General features: G+C 43.3%; 1 protein-coding gene across 5 annotated transcripts in view; it reads left to right on the top strand.

Moving 5' to 3' along the window:
* The window catches only part of lama5 (laminin, alpha 5), a 237792-nt gene that overhangs the window by 31947 nt on the left and 190725 nt on the right, over nucleotides 1–15120 (top strand). For all 5 annotated transcript variants that reach the window (XM_085923196.1, XM_085923214.1, XM_085923231.1 and 2 more), the window contains 5 exons: nucleotides 4604–4721; nucleotides 6058–6176; nucleotides 9412–9582; nucleotides 11170–11267; nucleotides 13785–13900. In XM_085923196.1, coding sequence (XP_085779322.1) covers nucleotides 4604–4721; nucleotides 6058–6176; nucleotides 9412–9582; nucleotides 11170–11267; nucleotides 13785–13900 — 622 coding nt within the window. The remainder of the gene's footprint in view (nucleotides 1–4603; nucleotides 4722–6057; nucleotides 6177–9411; nucleotides 9583–11169; nucleotides 11268–13784; nucleotides 13901–15120) is intronic.

Here is a 15120-nt window from a genome sequence, read left to right on the forward strand (position 1 = left end):
CCCCAGTCGAGCCTGCAAAGTTAGCAAAAATTAGTAAGAATTTATTTTGAAAAATATGACAAATTTGGCGATTCTCTCCCAATTACATCCGTTGGTGCATCTGTGTCTCTTGACACAGGTTAATTCAGGTCAAGACGCTCGTCCCGGTCATGTGACATGTCACCCGAGTCGAGCCCGCGAAGCAAGCAAAAATGAGCAAGAAACAGATGTTTGGAAAGCTTCTTCGGAAAGGGAAAAAAGCCCAATGAGGAGATGGAAGAAGAGGTTACGACTTCTAAGAAAAGGAAAGCTGCATTTAAAAGAAAATTTCAGGAGTCCTTCTTTAAATATGGATTTATCGCCACAGGTGACTCTGATGCGCCAAGCCCACTGCATAATATGTGGCAGGAGGCTAGCTAACGAGGCATTGAAGCCTTCAAAACTGCTTCGGCACATGGAGACCAAGCATCCTGCATTAAAAGACAAACTTTTGGAATTTTTTTCAAAGAAAAAACGTGAACATCAACAGCACCCTTTGGGTGTCATTGTCTCCAATTACGCCTAGATGGGACCGGCTCGTTTCTGATAAACAAGCTCAGTGCTCCCACTAATTCAACGTAATGGTGAGTTTTATTTTTATGTGGTTTAAATTTGGTTTTATTCCAGTCGTATCATTTTATTTCATTGTATTTATGTATTTATTGTAAATGTATGATTTATTTATGTAAATGTATTGTTTATTTATATAAAGGTCGGGGCGCAAAAGTATTTCTAACACGTAATCTGTCCGTGGCGCAAACAAAGTTGGGGACCACTGTTATAAACAACTCCGGAACTTCGGAAGTCAGTGAATGGATTCGGACTCATTGTCAGTTGCTGTTCCAATTATTCCACAGGCCTAATGCGACCTCATGCGATTTAAAGTGGAAATAACATGTGAAGTGATCAATTAAGTAATGTGTTAATGACCAAGTAATAATGTGTTAATAATTTCACATATAAATCGCTCCTGATTATAAGTCCCACCCTCGGACAAACTATGAAAAAAAACCTGCAACTTATCGTCCGGAAAATACAGTATATACAGTAGTACCTCTACATAGAAACTTAATTGGTTCTGGGATCGAGTTTGTAAGTAGAAACGTAACGTAAATAGAAGCAACATTTCCCTTAGGAATTGATGTAAAAACAAATAATGCGTGACAGATTATCCCAAAAGTCAAACCTTTTGCCCTATTACTCTGTAAAATACACAGAAAACCAAAACAACCGTTTTATTTTTGCCTTTTCAAACTTTTATTACAAAAAATAAATGTCACTTTATTCTTGATGTCCTCGCTTTGGTTGGTGAGGGGAGAACCTGTTCTAATTTTCTACACCTCTACACCCCCAAGAAGAAAAAGAAAATGTGAGGCTAATAAATTATCTTCCACGTACTCCTTGCAATGTATCTATGCCAGTTCGTTCACAAAGGAGACAAGAGTTCTTGAGTACTGATGTATACTGTGAGCTTAGCTTTATTTTACATCACAGCCCAACCATTGAACACTTTGGCCTGCAAGTGAACAAACGGGGGTACTATACTTGAACTTCTTAACTTTGCGATAACGCGTACGAGTTCGGGCTGTTTTCTATTGCGCTGCTGCATTTCGTCAGACTCCCAATTCTTTAGCCAGAAACAGGAAGTGCCCTCGAAGTTAGACTTACTTTTGGTTTATCTTGCACCTTAATATTCAAGATTCAAGAGTTTTTATTCGCCATGTTTGAGTGTGCCAAACAAGGAATTTGACTTCTGTACATCACAGCCTCTGTTCAACATTTAGGTGACTAACAACACTCAGGACATGTGAAAAATGACAAATATTCTCAAACATCCCCTGATCTTAAACTCCCAGGAGGGCAAGGAAAAACTCCAACTTGGGAAAATGAGAAACCTTGAGAAGAGACCTCAGATGGGAGGGTCCCTCTTCCAGGATGACCAGGCTGCAACGGATGCAGAGAGGACACATAGTACAAACAGTGTAGACAATTCAAAAAAGGTGTGGAGAGCAGGATGTTATTGCACAGCAATGACTCTGAGACTTTAGGAGAGGTGTGAGTCCATCAGAGCAACAGCCTGGGGGAAGAAGCTGTCTCTGTGTCTGCTGGTTTTGGCGTACAGGGCTCTATAACGCTGTCCGAAGGGGAGTAGTTCAAACAGATTGTAACCTGGGTGAGAAGGGTCTGTGGAGATGTTGCTTGCACGTTTCCTGGTCCTGGACAGGTACAAGTCTTGGATAGATGGGAGGTTGATTCCAATGATCTTTTCTGCAGTCCTGATTGTCCGTTGCAGTCTGTGCTTGTCTTGTTTGGAGGCCGATCCAAACCAGTCAGTGATAGAGGTGCAGAGGACAGACTGGATGATGGCAGTGTAGAAGGTCTTCAGCACCTCCCGCGGCAGGTTGAACTTCTTGAGCTGTCTCAGGAAGTACAGCCTCTGCTGGGCCTTCTTCCTGACAGAGTCTATGTGGCCGGTCCATTTCAGGCCCCGAGAGATTGTGGTTCCCAGGAACATGAAGGTGTCTGAGGAGATTATAGTATTACTGCGGATAGTGAGGAGTGAAAGTGGTGAAGGGTCTCGCCTGAAGTCCACTGTCATCTACACGGTCTTGAGCGGGTTCAGCTCCAGGTGGTTTTGGCTGCACCAGTGGACCAGCCGCTCCACTTCCTGTCTGTACGCAGTCTCATCACCATCCCGGATCAGTCCGATGAGACTGGTGTCGTCTGCATACTTCAGGAGCTTCACAGGAGAGTCACCTGAGGAGAAATCCTTGATGTAGAGAGAGAAGAGCAGTGGGGAATGGACGCACCCATGAGGGGCGCCAGTATTGGTGGTCCGGGTGTCAGATGTGATGCTCCCCAGCTTCACACGTTGGTCAGGAAGCTGGTGATCCACTGACAGGTGGAGGCAGGCATCGCGAGCTGGATAAACTTCTGTTGGAGGATGTCAGGAGCGATGGTGTTGACACCGAGCTGCAATCCACAAACAGGATCCTGGCGTATGTTCCTGGGGTGTCCAGGTGGTGCAGGATGGAGTGCCGTCCCATGTTGACTGCATCATCCACCGACCTGTTTGCCGGGTAGACAAACTGGAGGGGGTCAAACAGGGGGCCCGTGACATCCTTCAGGTGGTTCAGCACTAACCTCTCGAAAGATTTCATGACCACAGATGTCAGAGCAACAGGTCTATAGTCATTCAATCCTGTGATGGCGGGCTTCTTGGCCACCGGAACGATAGTGGAGCTCTTGAAGCACGAGGGCACCTCACACAGCTCCAGGGAGCGGTTGAAGATCCGTGCAAAGGTGGTGAACGTACACACTATATTCTAGCGTTAACAAAGTACCAGGAAAGACGTGGGTTTGGTAAACGTCTCTTTATTTAACAAAACAAGAGTTCAACGAGCCAACAACTACTGAACTTCCAGCCACGGAGGTGGAAAAGAGCTCCATAGAATAGGAGCGGGCGTGCGTAAAAGCCATGTCCGAGCCCCATCCAGCGTCCCCGGACAGCCACCCGGCCGAGTGCCGACCCCCGACTTCCATCCATGGAGGTGAAAGAGAGCTCCCGTTGAGAAGGACCGGGCGTGCATAAAAGCCATAATAGTTTTTCAAACCTTCTGTGTCACTCCAAATCATTAAATCATTCAAACTCTTTGTCCTCCGTGTCACTTACAAACAAAGCCGCTAGTGATGCCGGTAGTACGTGGGGCCCTTCATCATCTTCGTCATCCCGTGATCGAATCCTTTGTCCTTTATGGAAACAACCGCCGCGCGGCACGGGTGACGTCACTTGCAGTTCAAATGACAGTAATCCCTTGCTACATCGCGGTTTATTTATCGCGGTTTCACTACATCGCAGATTTTTGAATTTTGAAAATTTGTGAAAAAAATCACATATAAGTCGCTCCTGAGTATAAGTCGCCCCCCCCTCCCAAACTATGACAAAAACCGCGACTTATAGTCCGAAAATTACGTATTATTTTATACACACACACACACACACACACACACACACACACACACACACACACACACACACACACACACACATATAACATACACACACCCCTCAGTGCTACTTTTCCGTGCTTTTTCACATTTGCCATTCTCATCCCTGTGTGATGACTTAATGACTACGGTATGTGTAACAACAGGACAAGCGTGATGCAAAATGGATGATTACCAAACAGTATCCTTTTTTGGGCCTCAACTTGCCAAAAGGTCAAGTGTTGAAAACCTGGGTATCCTGGTGAAAATGGATCTTTGGGGTCCCCAACATTACCACTGAAAACCCACTCCACCAGCCAACTCAAGTTAGCAAAATGGAGCTACTAATACTAATCTCACCGATAGAGGAAATTTTGCAGTCCTGTTGACATGTTTAAGAAATTAAATATTTCTTTTAGCATGGAATGCTTCTTGGGTTCACATGATCTTCTTAGGTTTACATGATCTCCTCGAGGCCGTTCCAGAAACAGTAACTGTGTGGAACATCTGCCGTCCATTAGCATAATTGTCAGGATGAGGATGATGTCACTGACAATGATCTGTGTGTGCGTGCGTGTGTGTTTGTGTGTGCGCGCAGCTCTTCCATGTGGCCTATGTGCTCATCAAGTTCGCCAATTCTCCACGTCCAGATCTGTGGGTTCTAGAAAGGTCGGTGGACTTCGGGCAGACGTACCAGCCATGGCAGTACTTCTCCTGTGAGTACAAATGATGATGAATATTAATTACATTAAATGTCAGCTAAGATGAGCAAACATGAGATTGACTTTTAATCATTCCACATGTGGTCAAGTCCAGACACCGTAATAGTTCCATGTTTGAGGTTTTTTTTTTTAACAAATAACAAAATAAACTGTTAAAAATAGGACCAGATGATATGGCTAAAAAATGTATCACGATGTGCTTCATATTGTAATGTCAAACCTCTACATACGATTGCTGAAACATACAAATATTTCAACATACGATGTGAAATTTGACCAAATATTTGACTCAACATCCGACATCATTCCCAACATCCAACGTCATCATGGTTAGCTCGTTAGACGGCGGCACATCAGGATGACATCAGATAGCGTCCCAAGAAGGCTTAACGCAAATGGTAGTTGTGAAAAAGGAAGAAGGTGATGATTTCCTTTCAATTAAAGCAAGAAATCATGAGAAAACATGAGCACGGAAGTGCGTGTGAGTGATCGTGCGAAACAATATGGACGTAAAAACGTCTCAACAATTTTGACGATCATCAAGCAGATATAAGCCCTCAAAGCGGTCAAGCTCATCTCTAAACATTGCAGGCCTACGTTGGAAGAGATGGAAAGCCTTTTGCTTGTATGGATAAAGGAAAAGGAGATTGCTGGTAAAACGATCACTGAAACAATCATATGTGAGAAGGCCAACATCATATATTGCATTATGTTAACGTTATGCAAGTTGTATGAAAAAAACTAAGAAATAGAAAACAATACATAAAATGTGAAAAAAGAAAAAAAAGAAGCTAAGTTATAGGGATGAGATTTTTCCGCAGATCCGCGTATTTACGTGTTTTTTTTCCGTCGAAAGTATCATTTTTGTGAATCGTGTAAATCTGTTGAGAAAATTATTTTTTTATATATGGGGGGGGTAGCGGGCAACGTTAGCCTCGGCGACTCGCGAGCATTCCCCCGCCTGCTGCGACGGCATACATATTTATATATATATATATATATATATATATATATATATATATATATATATATATATATATATATATATATCCAGCTGGAAGGGATTGGACGACGTGGCAGACAACCATTCATATGCTTCATTAGTTTACCAGTAAGTAAGTCAATGGAGTAAACAATGTCATTGTGGCACTTAGAAATGGGCAGGGACGTTTAGGGACTTGTGGGATGAACAAAGACGTCAACAATTCTAATCAATGTTATTCTGTGTGTGTGTGTGTGTGTGTGTGTGTGTGTGTGTGTGTGTGTGTGTGTGTGTGTGTGTGTGTGTGTGTGTGTGTGCGCGCACGCGCGCACGCGCGTGTGTGCGTAGCCTCTAAGCGAGACTGCATCGAGCGCTTCGGGCATCAAACCATCAAAAGGATCTACAACGACAACGACATAATTTGCAGCACCGAATATTCCCGAATCGTTCCTTTGGAAAATGGAGAGGTAACGTACATATCCATTTATTGATATCATTAAACGTTATTCTAGCAAAAAACTTGCTCCAAGTCAAATGTTCAGCGGTGCCCAATTTCCACTCTTAGTCCACAATGTACGTATTAACAGCCAATTAATAACTGCCTAAAATGCAATCAACTTGTCCTTTTTGAGAATGTAAGAGGCTCATAAAGTAATTACTCAGCAATAACACAATAAGTCCCTGAACCTATAAAGTAGTAACTTTAGGCCAGCAGCATAAAATATAATTACCGTATTTTTGGGACTATAAGTCGCGTTTTTTTTTTCATAGTATGGGTGGGGGTGTGACTTATACTCAGGAGTGACTAGCAAGGGATTACTGTAATTTGAACTGCAAGTGACGTCAACGGTGCGGCGTTTTTTTACATAAAGGACAAAGGATTCGATCACGGGGTGACGAAAATGACGAAGGGCCCCATGTACCACCGGCATCATTAGCGGTAATGATAGCATATTAGTGGTGCTTTTACACTGCGTAATACAGTATATATTTTTTAGATAATGATGATTATGTAACAATGACAAGTTCATTTCCCATGTAATAGCAGTAATACTACACGTGTTTCAAAAGTGATGATAATTAAATCTACCTTTTTGCAAACACCTTATGATGATATAAACGGTTGAGAATCTTCTGACATCTGAGATCTTTGAAGTGCTTGTAAGAAAAGCAAATAACACTCAACACTGGCATGAAATCCATTTTCCTGTGTGAGGACTAAAAAGATCATTTACGTGCTTATTCTTATCTATTGGCCACTCAAACAACTGTTGGCCTAAATGTGAATAATGCATCTCCACACCGTGCCGAGGTATTGCACCGAATAACATGATAACAGTGGCTAAGAGCAATAAACGCGGCAATCAACAATGCATTTTGCATACTTGAAATTACGTCATCCCTGAAGGTTACTGGAGATTGCAGAAGATAAGCATTTTAGTTTTGAAGCGTGTTGGTATAAGTCTAATTAAGAACTAGGTGGGTTTGCATTAAATGAAAAAATGCTTAAAATAGACTTAGCCGTTAAAATATGGTTGGTTAAGTTTACTTCACACTTAAGCTTTAGATTTAAGATTTGATCATTTTTATAAATAAATTCTTGAAAATAAGCTAATAATGGCAAATAATGTAACTGTTCTTTGTAAGCAAATTTTAACAGACTTAGAGTATGTTGTTTGGTCTCAACTTGTTAGCAGGTCTGGTGTTTAATGGAAGCCTGGAAGCACTACCTACATGACAGATACAGCACTTACCGCCAACTAATTCTTTTCATCATCTGCTTTTTTTTTGTGTGCCCCTGTAACAAACGGGGCAGGACAACCATATCCAGCATGATTTTTTTTATTGGATGAGAAAGAAAAAGTGGGAGACTGGAACGCTGGCAGAGCAGGTGTCCATTTTGCCTAAATTCAATTTCTGTAACTCAAAATTCTTTTCAATATCTTGTGTGGCCCCCACGTGCTTGTATGCATGCTTGACAACGTTGCGGCATGCTCCTAATGAGACGACGGATGGTGTCTTGTGGGATGTCCTCCCAGATCTGTCTAAGAGCATCAGTGAGCTCCTGTAAAGTCTGAGGAGCAACCTGGCGGCGTGATGGACCGGAACAATATGTCCCAGAGGTGTTCTATCGGGTTTAGATCAGGTGATCGTGAGGGCCATTCAATTGTGTCAATTTCTTCATCCTCCAGATACTGTCTGCAAACTCTTGCCACATGATTCCGGGCATTGTCGTGGATCAGGAGGAACCCAGGACATACTGCACCAGTGTAGGGTCTGACCATTGGTGCAAGGATTTCATCCCGATACCTAATGGCAGTCAGACTGCCGTTCTCTAGCCTGTAGAGGTCTGTTCGTCCCTCCATGGAAATGCCTCCCCAGACCATCACTGACCCACCACTGAACCGGTCATGCTGAATGATGTTGCAGGCATCATAGCGCTCTCCTTGGTTTCTCCAGACCCTTTCACAGGTGCTCAGGGTAAACCTGCTCTCATCTATGAAAAGCACAGGGCGCCAGTGGCGGACTTGCCAATTCTGGTGTTCTATGGCAAATGCCAATCAAGCTCCACGGTGCTGAGTAGTGAGCATAGGGCACACTACAGAAGGTCGTGCCCTGAGGCCACCCTCGTGAAGTCTGTTTCTGACTGTTTGGGCAAAAACATTCACACCAGTAGCCTGCTGGAGGTCATTTTGTACGGCTCGGGCAGTGCTCAACCTGTTCCTCCTTGCACAAAGCAGCAAATATCGGTCCTGCTGATGGGATGAGGAAGACCGTCTACGGCCCTGTGCAGCTCTCCTAGCGAAACTGCCTGTCTCCTGGAATCTCCTTCATGCTCTGGAGATTGTAATGAGAGACACATCAGCATGCATGGATGTGCCATCCTGGAGGAGTTGGACAATCTGCGCAACTTCTGGAGGGTTAAGAAATCGCCTCATGCTCCCAGTCGTGATAATGACTCTAGCTAAAGCCAACACTTGTGGAAAAACAGTTAAAAAAGATCAAGAGGGAGGAGCTTCAAATGGCCTCCACCTGCAAAACCAGTCCTGTCCTCTGCCACGTACCTGACCAAAATCATATCAGAAAAGTGTAATTCAATTTATGCCATACTCCGATAAAAAAACTGTTCCTTAAATTTTTTTGAGCAGTAGGTGTTGAGAATGGATGCATTGCATGTCAAACATGGAATTGGCAACTTGGCATAGTATTATCAAAAGTCAAAGTCCGCTTTCTTGTCAATTTCTTCACGTTAAGGCACACAAAGAGATTGAAATTACGTTTCCCACCGTCCCACGGTGACTAGACACAACACTCACAATCAAATAGCACAGAGTAAAAACAGACAAGAGCAACAAATAAGTAATAAGCAAATAACCCAAATAAATAAACAATAAATAAATAAATAGCCAAATAAGAGCAGCAAAATGGAGCAAGCGTGCTAATAGCAGACAGCCAGATCATAGCGCAAAAGAACAGGACGTCATGCAGCAGAGGGTGGAGGGGGGAGGGAATTCAGGATCCTGACAGCTTGGAGTATGAAGCTGTTTCTGAGTCTGATTATTAATCCAATAATCCAACATAATACCAATGTATTTGAATGGCAATTGTTAAAGATAACAAATGTTTTCAAATTTGTATTTTAATGCATATTTTTTTTCCCTATAGTTTCTGTCATTAATTTTGTTATTATTCCTTTCACAGATTGTAGTGTCATTGGTGAACGGGCGTCCGGGAGCGATGAACTTCTCCTACTCCCCTGTGCTCCGTGATTTCACCAAAGCTACGAACATCCGCCTGCGTTTCCTGCGCACCAATACGCTCCTCGGCCATTTGATGGGGAAAGCCTTGCGAGATCCAACTGTCACACGCCGGGTAGGGACATCAGTCATTAGTGGCTAGCGCGGGAAACTAACCTAGGCATCAGCATGCTCACTTTATGGTCCCTCTCATTTAACGTACCACTTGTTCAGTCAAACACATTACAGCAATCACACAAATTCCAAATCAAAGTATCTTGTCTACAAAAAGCTGTTCCATAGTGCATCAACTATTGATGATACCGCTTTGCTCATGTAACACCCACGGTACCGCTTTGTGTTGGACTTGTTTTAGAACAGCGAGTTTGACGTAGTATCAGATGGATACCACACGGGTGCACTTCACTAAGTGAACACTTCCAACCAGTTACATTTTACAATTTTTTTTTAATGAAAATGAGACCCAAAGAGATTTTAACTTTAAGGTATTGAGGTTTTCAGGAAGGAGCCTGCTGATGGTTTGTTTTGGTGTTGGGACTGTTTAGTGCTGCAGAGATTTTTGTTTGGAGCATCCCTTGGACCACAGTGTTGACTGCATATGTCGAGTTTGAATCTGACCATGAGGTGGTCAGTCCAACATTCAGCTCTGCGCATGACATGGGTGGTGAGGCCATCCTGTTTGTCCTTTTGACAGACAATCGCATAGTCCAGGATATGCCAGTGTTTCGAGCGCGGGTGTTGCCAGGTGGTCTTAAATGTATTCTTTATCTGGAAGACGTTGTTATTGATTTGAGTAATCAAGCCTGGTTTACAGTATGCTTAGCGGGGTTTTAATTTTTAGATTAGATTTGAAGTCTAAGATGAAAACCTGACACTCTTGAACAAAAATAAACTGGCCCAAGAATGAGCACAAAAACGTTCACAATGCAAAAATGAACTACGATTAGTTCACGTTCATCCAAATGATGGTTCATAAACTTTCGTTCATTGAACACGTTCAGGTATTACACTGCATGCCCACCATAGCACTGAAGTTTCCCATGACTATGAGCTTGCCCGAAACTGGTGTTTTCTACAGGACGGTGTCAAGAGCTCTGTAGAAATCTTGATCCTTGAATCTTGAACCTTGATCTTGGACTTTGGATTCACAGTTGATGCGTAAGCTCTGATGAGCCGTGTTGTTTGAACATGAAAACAGCGCAGCTATTTACACAGTTATGCATCAAACATTTGCCAAAAAAAGGAAAATAGACATACTCTTGTCATACCGAACGGGAGTTGAACTATTCCCGCTACAGATTCCATATAAAGTCTATAGTTTGCGCACACAGGCCCAAATCTGTACAACTACACTGGTGCCAAATGGCTTTTAGAATGTGCTGACCACGTCCTATGCCAGGTAAAAAGTGGACAAACAAAATAGAACTCAATAATCATTGGGGTTTCTAGGCACTGAGACATGAACACAGCCAGCTTCTGATACGAGCCTCAGCCACCTAAATGATTAAATCTGTGATTGAGCATCTTTCACTCCCTAAACCTGCACTGTTCGCTGATCGACCCCAAAAAACCTTGATCGCATAAAGCCTGTCTACTCACTATTGGCTCCAACTTGTATGCACCTGTGCCTTGTATGTTTCTATGTTACTGTTGCTGTAATGAATTTTTGTTTCTCACCTCGTGTCGGCGTGTGTTTGTGCAGTATTACTACAGTATCAAAGACATCAGCATTGGTGGACGCTGTGTGTGTAACGGACACGCTGAAGCATGCAGTGCTCAAGACCTCAACGATCCTTACAAGTAAGCGCACAAAAAGCACAAAATGCTAACAGACCTGAACTTTATTCAAACCTTTTTAGAGGGGAAGCCTTTGTTTCACACACACTTTATTTGGGTTTACTTTTCCTGCACTGTTCAGTTGCATTTGTCCGTAATGTCACAGTATAAACAGTCACAGTGGGAGTATTTCGAACCAGCTGTTATGCAGAAAACCTGTTGCCACATAAAAAGGCATATGGATTCAGTATGACCATACAGCGTAGCGCAACAAAGCTAAACAAAAAGCATTACATTTAAGTCACAGAGGCAACATTCACAAGCTAACTTGACTGTTGAAAGGAGATGTAGTTCACTCCTCTTGCAGCCCAACTACATCAACTTTCTGCTTTTAAATAGATTTTGTGCATGATCCACTCCTCTGATAAATTACCGTATTTTCCGGACTATAAGGCGCACCTAAAAACCTAACATTTTCTCAAAAGCCGACAGTGCGGTGCGCCTTATATATGGATCAATTTATGAATTTGTTCATCCATACTGGTTGTACACAGTGCTCTGCCAAAATTTTCAGTACGTTTTAGTACAACTAGTAAATTACAAGGTCGCATTGCTTACCAGCATTACGGCAACCGTGGTCAGGGGGCGTCACTGAATAGCTGTTGTACCCGTGAGGCTATTTCATGTCAAAATAGGCTGCTCTGTTAATGTTTCGAGTAAATTTACGGATCAATATGGAAGGGAAACATAGGTAAGCAGTACCAAGGTGTTAGATCGAACTTTAGTCAGTTCTGATCATTTTTTAAGCCCTCGTTTGAGAAACGCGATTGTTTACACTTTGCTGAGGCTCATGGAAGTCTGCGAGCTGAGGCTCATGGGAGTTTGCGGGTGGCTAATGCTATAGTGATAGCTGCTATACGCCCGAGGCTATTTCATGTCAAAATCGGCTGTTCTTTTAATGTTTCGAGTAAATTTACGGATCGATATGGAAGGGAAACACAGGTAAGTGTTGGATCGAACTTAAGTCAGTTCTGATCATTTTATAGGATAGTTTGAGAAACGCGATTGTTTACAGAGGGCTCATTGGTTATTGGCTAGTAGATGCATATCGCAACCCTAGTCAACCGCAGTTTGTTGCAGTATAGCTTCTTTTTTATGCGCCTTATAATCCGGTGCGCCTTATATATATGGACAAAGTTTTAAAATGGGCCGTTCATTGAAGGTGCGCCTTATAATCCGGCCATAGCAACAATGACTTGCATCTATTACACTGCACAGTATTGACATTCATCATCTGTGGGTGTATCCAGTATGCATTTTTCTTGCCTGTAATACACATTACATCTATTTTAGTTCCGTTTGCACCGGCAAATCTACTCAGCTTTATTCACCAGGTTTGTGCATGCCAAACAGGGAATTTGACTCCGGTTGATCTCAGATCTGTATGGTATTGCACAGTGATGTCTCTGAGTCTCTATGAATGGTGTGAGTTCATCAGAGCGACAGCCTGGGGGAAGAAGCTGTGTCTGCTGGTTTTGACGTACAGCGCTCTGTAACGCCGTCCGGACGGGAGTAATTTGAACAGACTGTGACTTGGGTGAGAAGGGTCTGCAGAGATGTTACTTGCAAGTTTCCTGGTCCTGGACAGGTACAAGTTTGAATAGATGGGAGGTTCGTCCCGATTATCTTTTTTGCAGACCTGATTGTTCGTTGCAGTTTGTGCTTGTCGTAGTTGTTGTACAACGTTCATTTTGTCTTCACTTATAGATTATTTTACTGGTTCTTTTATCACAGACAAATTATTTAGGTTGATTTACCGGACATGTTTCGGCGTGTACTTCCGCCTTCATGAGAGTGTCTCGTTTGGTGGCTGATCCAAACGAGACAGTGATGGAGGTGCAGAGCATAGACTTGATGATGGCAGTGTAGAAGGTCTTCAGCAGCACCTATCTACTATAAATGATCTGTGGGTGTACCCAGTATGTATTTTTCCTGCCTGGAATATTTATTACTGCTATTTTAGCCCCGTTTCCCCCGACAAATCTGTGCTCTGCTCTACTCTACTCTGCTCTGCTCTACTCTACTCTGCTCTGCTCTGCTCTACTCTATTATGCCCAACCCTTACCTACCCTACCCTACTGTACTCTATTCTACCCTATTCTATTCGAAGCTGCTCGCCTTTTTTGATATCTTCTCCTTTTTAGCTCTAAAAAAAGTAATCCAGTTCTAAAAAATGATGAAAATATTTTGGAGGCCAATAATTGGCCCGAGACAGTGCTTTACATTTTGCTTGCAAACAAAAGCAAATGCTTTTGAGTTTGATTCTGCAAAGTTAATAATAGCGATATAAACTTTCACGCAAAAATAAACAAAAGAATGAGATTCTCCTTAAGCGCATTTGCTTTTGCTTCCACAACCTTCCTTCGATAGACTTTACTCGTTTGTGTGTGTGTGTGTGTGTGTGTGTGTGTGTGTGTGTGTGTGTGTGTGTGCGTACGTATGTGTGCATACGTGTGTGCATGTGTGTGTGCGTGCGTGCAGGCTGCAGTGCGACTGTCAGCACAACACTTGTGGTGCATCATGTGACCAGTGTTGCCCTGGATACCATCAGATGCCGTGGAAACCAGCCACCACTTTCAGTGCCAACGAGTGTGAGCGTGAGTGTTGTGCTTTGTATGTTTTGCTTACCCATCATGAGATATATGACTGACATTTAAATTCAAAAGAATAACAGGTTCTCAAATGTAGTCCTGTCTTTGTTTGCAAGAAAAGAAAATTAATCCGGTGATGTTTGAAGTCACTTTTTCCCAACCATTTCCATCGATTTTCTCCCATGTATCGTGAATCGGGTTGCAGGGACAACAAGCTTTAGCAGGAAAGCCCAGACTTCCCAACCACTTCATTCAGCTCATTCCAGAGGTGTACCCAGGCCAGTGGAGAGACACAGTCTCTCCAGCATGTCCTGGGATGTCCCTGGGGCCTCATTCTGGTGGAACAAACCTAGAAGTCCTTACCAGGGGGCGTCATCCTAATCAGATTTCCGTGCCACCTCATCTGGCTCTCAATTTGGAGGAGCAGCGGCTCGACTTTGACAACCTGCCAGATGACTGAATTTCTCACCCTTATCTCTAGGAGAGACACCCCGCAGAAGAAACTCCTTTCGTCCTCTTGTATCTGGGATCTTGTTCTTTTTGTCACAACCCACAGCTTGTGATCATTGGTGAGAGCAGAAACGTAGATTGACCGGTAAACCAAGAGCTTCACCTTTTGGCTCAGCTCCTTCACAACGGTTAACAACGGCACTAATCCGCCTGTCAATCTCACGCTCCATCCTGCCCTCACTTGACTGAACAAGACCGCAAGATACGTGAACTCCACCATTTTGGGTATGAGCTCATCCACAACCAGTAACGAGCATTATATCCTTTTCCATCTGAGGACCATGGTCTCAGACTTGGAGGTTCTGATTTTAATCCCAACCTCTTCTGAGTCACTCCAGCCAGATGCAGATCACGTTTTGAAGAAGCCGACAGCACCACATCATTAGCAACAATGTCACCCGCCTCCCCCAGGATGTGGGCAAAGCTCTGCTGGAGGTGGCAGGGGATATTGCCAGACATTCCCAGCAAACTCTCACAACATGTTTGGGGCTGTCAGGTGGGACTGGCATCTTATCCCACCATCAGGACCAATCCACCACCTGGTGGCGATCAGTCGACGGCTCTGCCCCTCTCTTCAACCAAATGTGCAAAACATGCGGCCGGTAATCAGATGACACTTCTACAAAGGTGAACATTGAACTGCGACCTTGGGTGTCCAAGTGCATATATGGTCACCATTATGCTTGAACATGATGTTCGTTATGGACAATCCATGT

Source organism: Syngnathus leptorhynchus, chromosome 1, assembly GCF_054491065.1.
Source record: "Syngnathus leptorhynchus isolate UIUO chromosome 1, UIUO_Slep, whole genome shotgun sequence".
NCBI lineage: Eukaryota > Metazoa > Chordata > Actinopteri > Syngnathiformes > Syngnathidae > Syngnathus > Syngnathus leptorhynchus.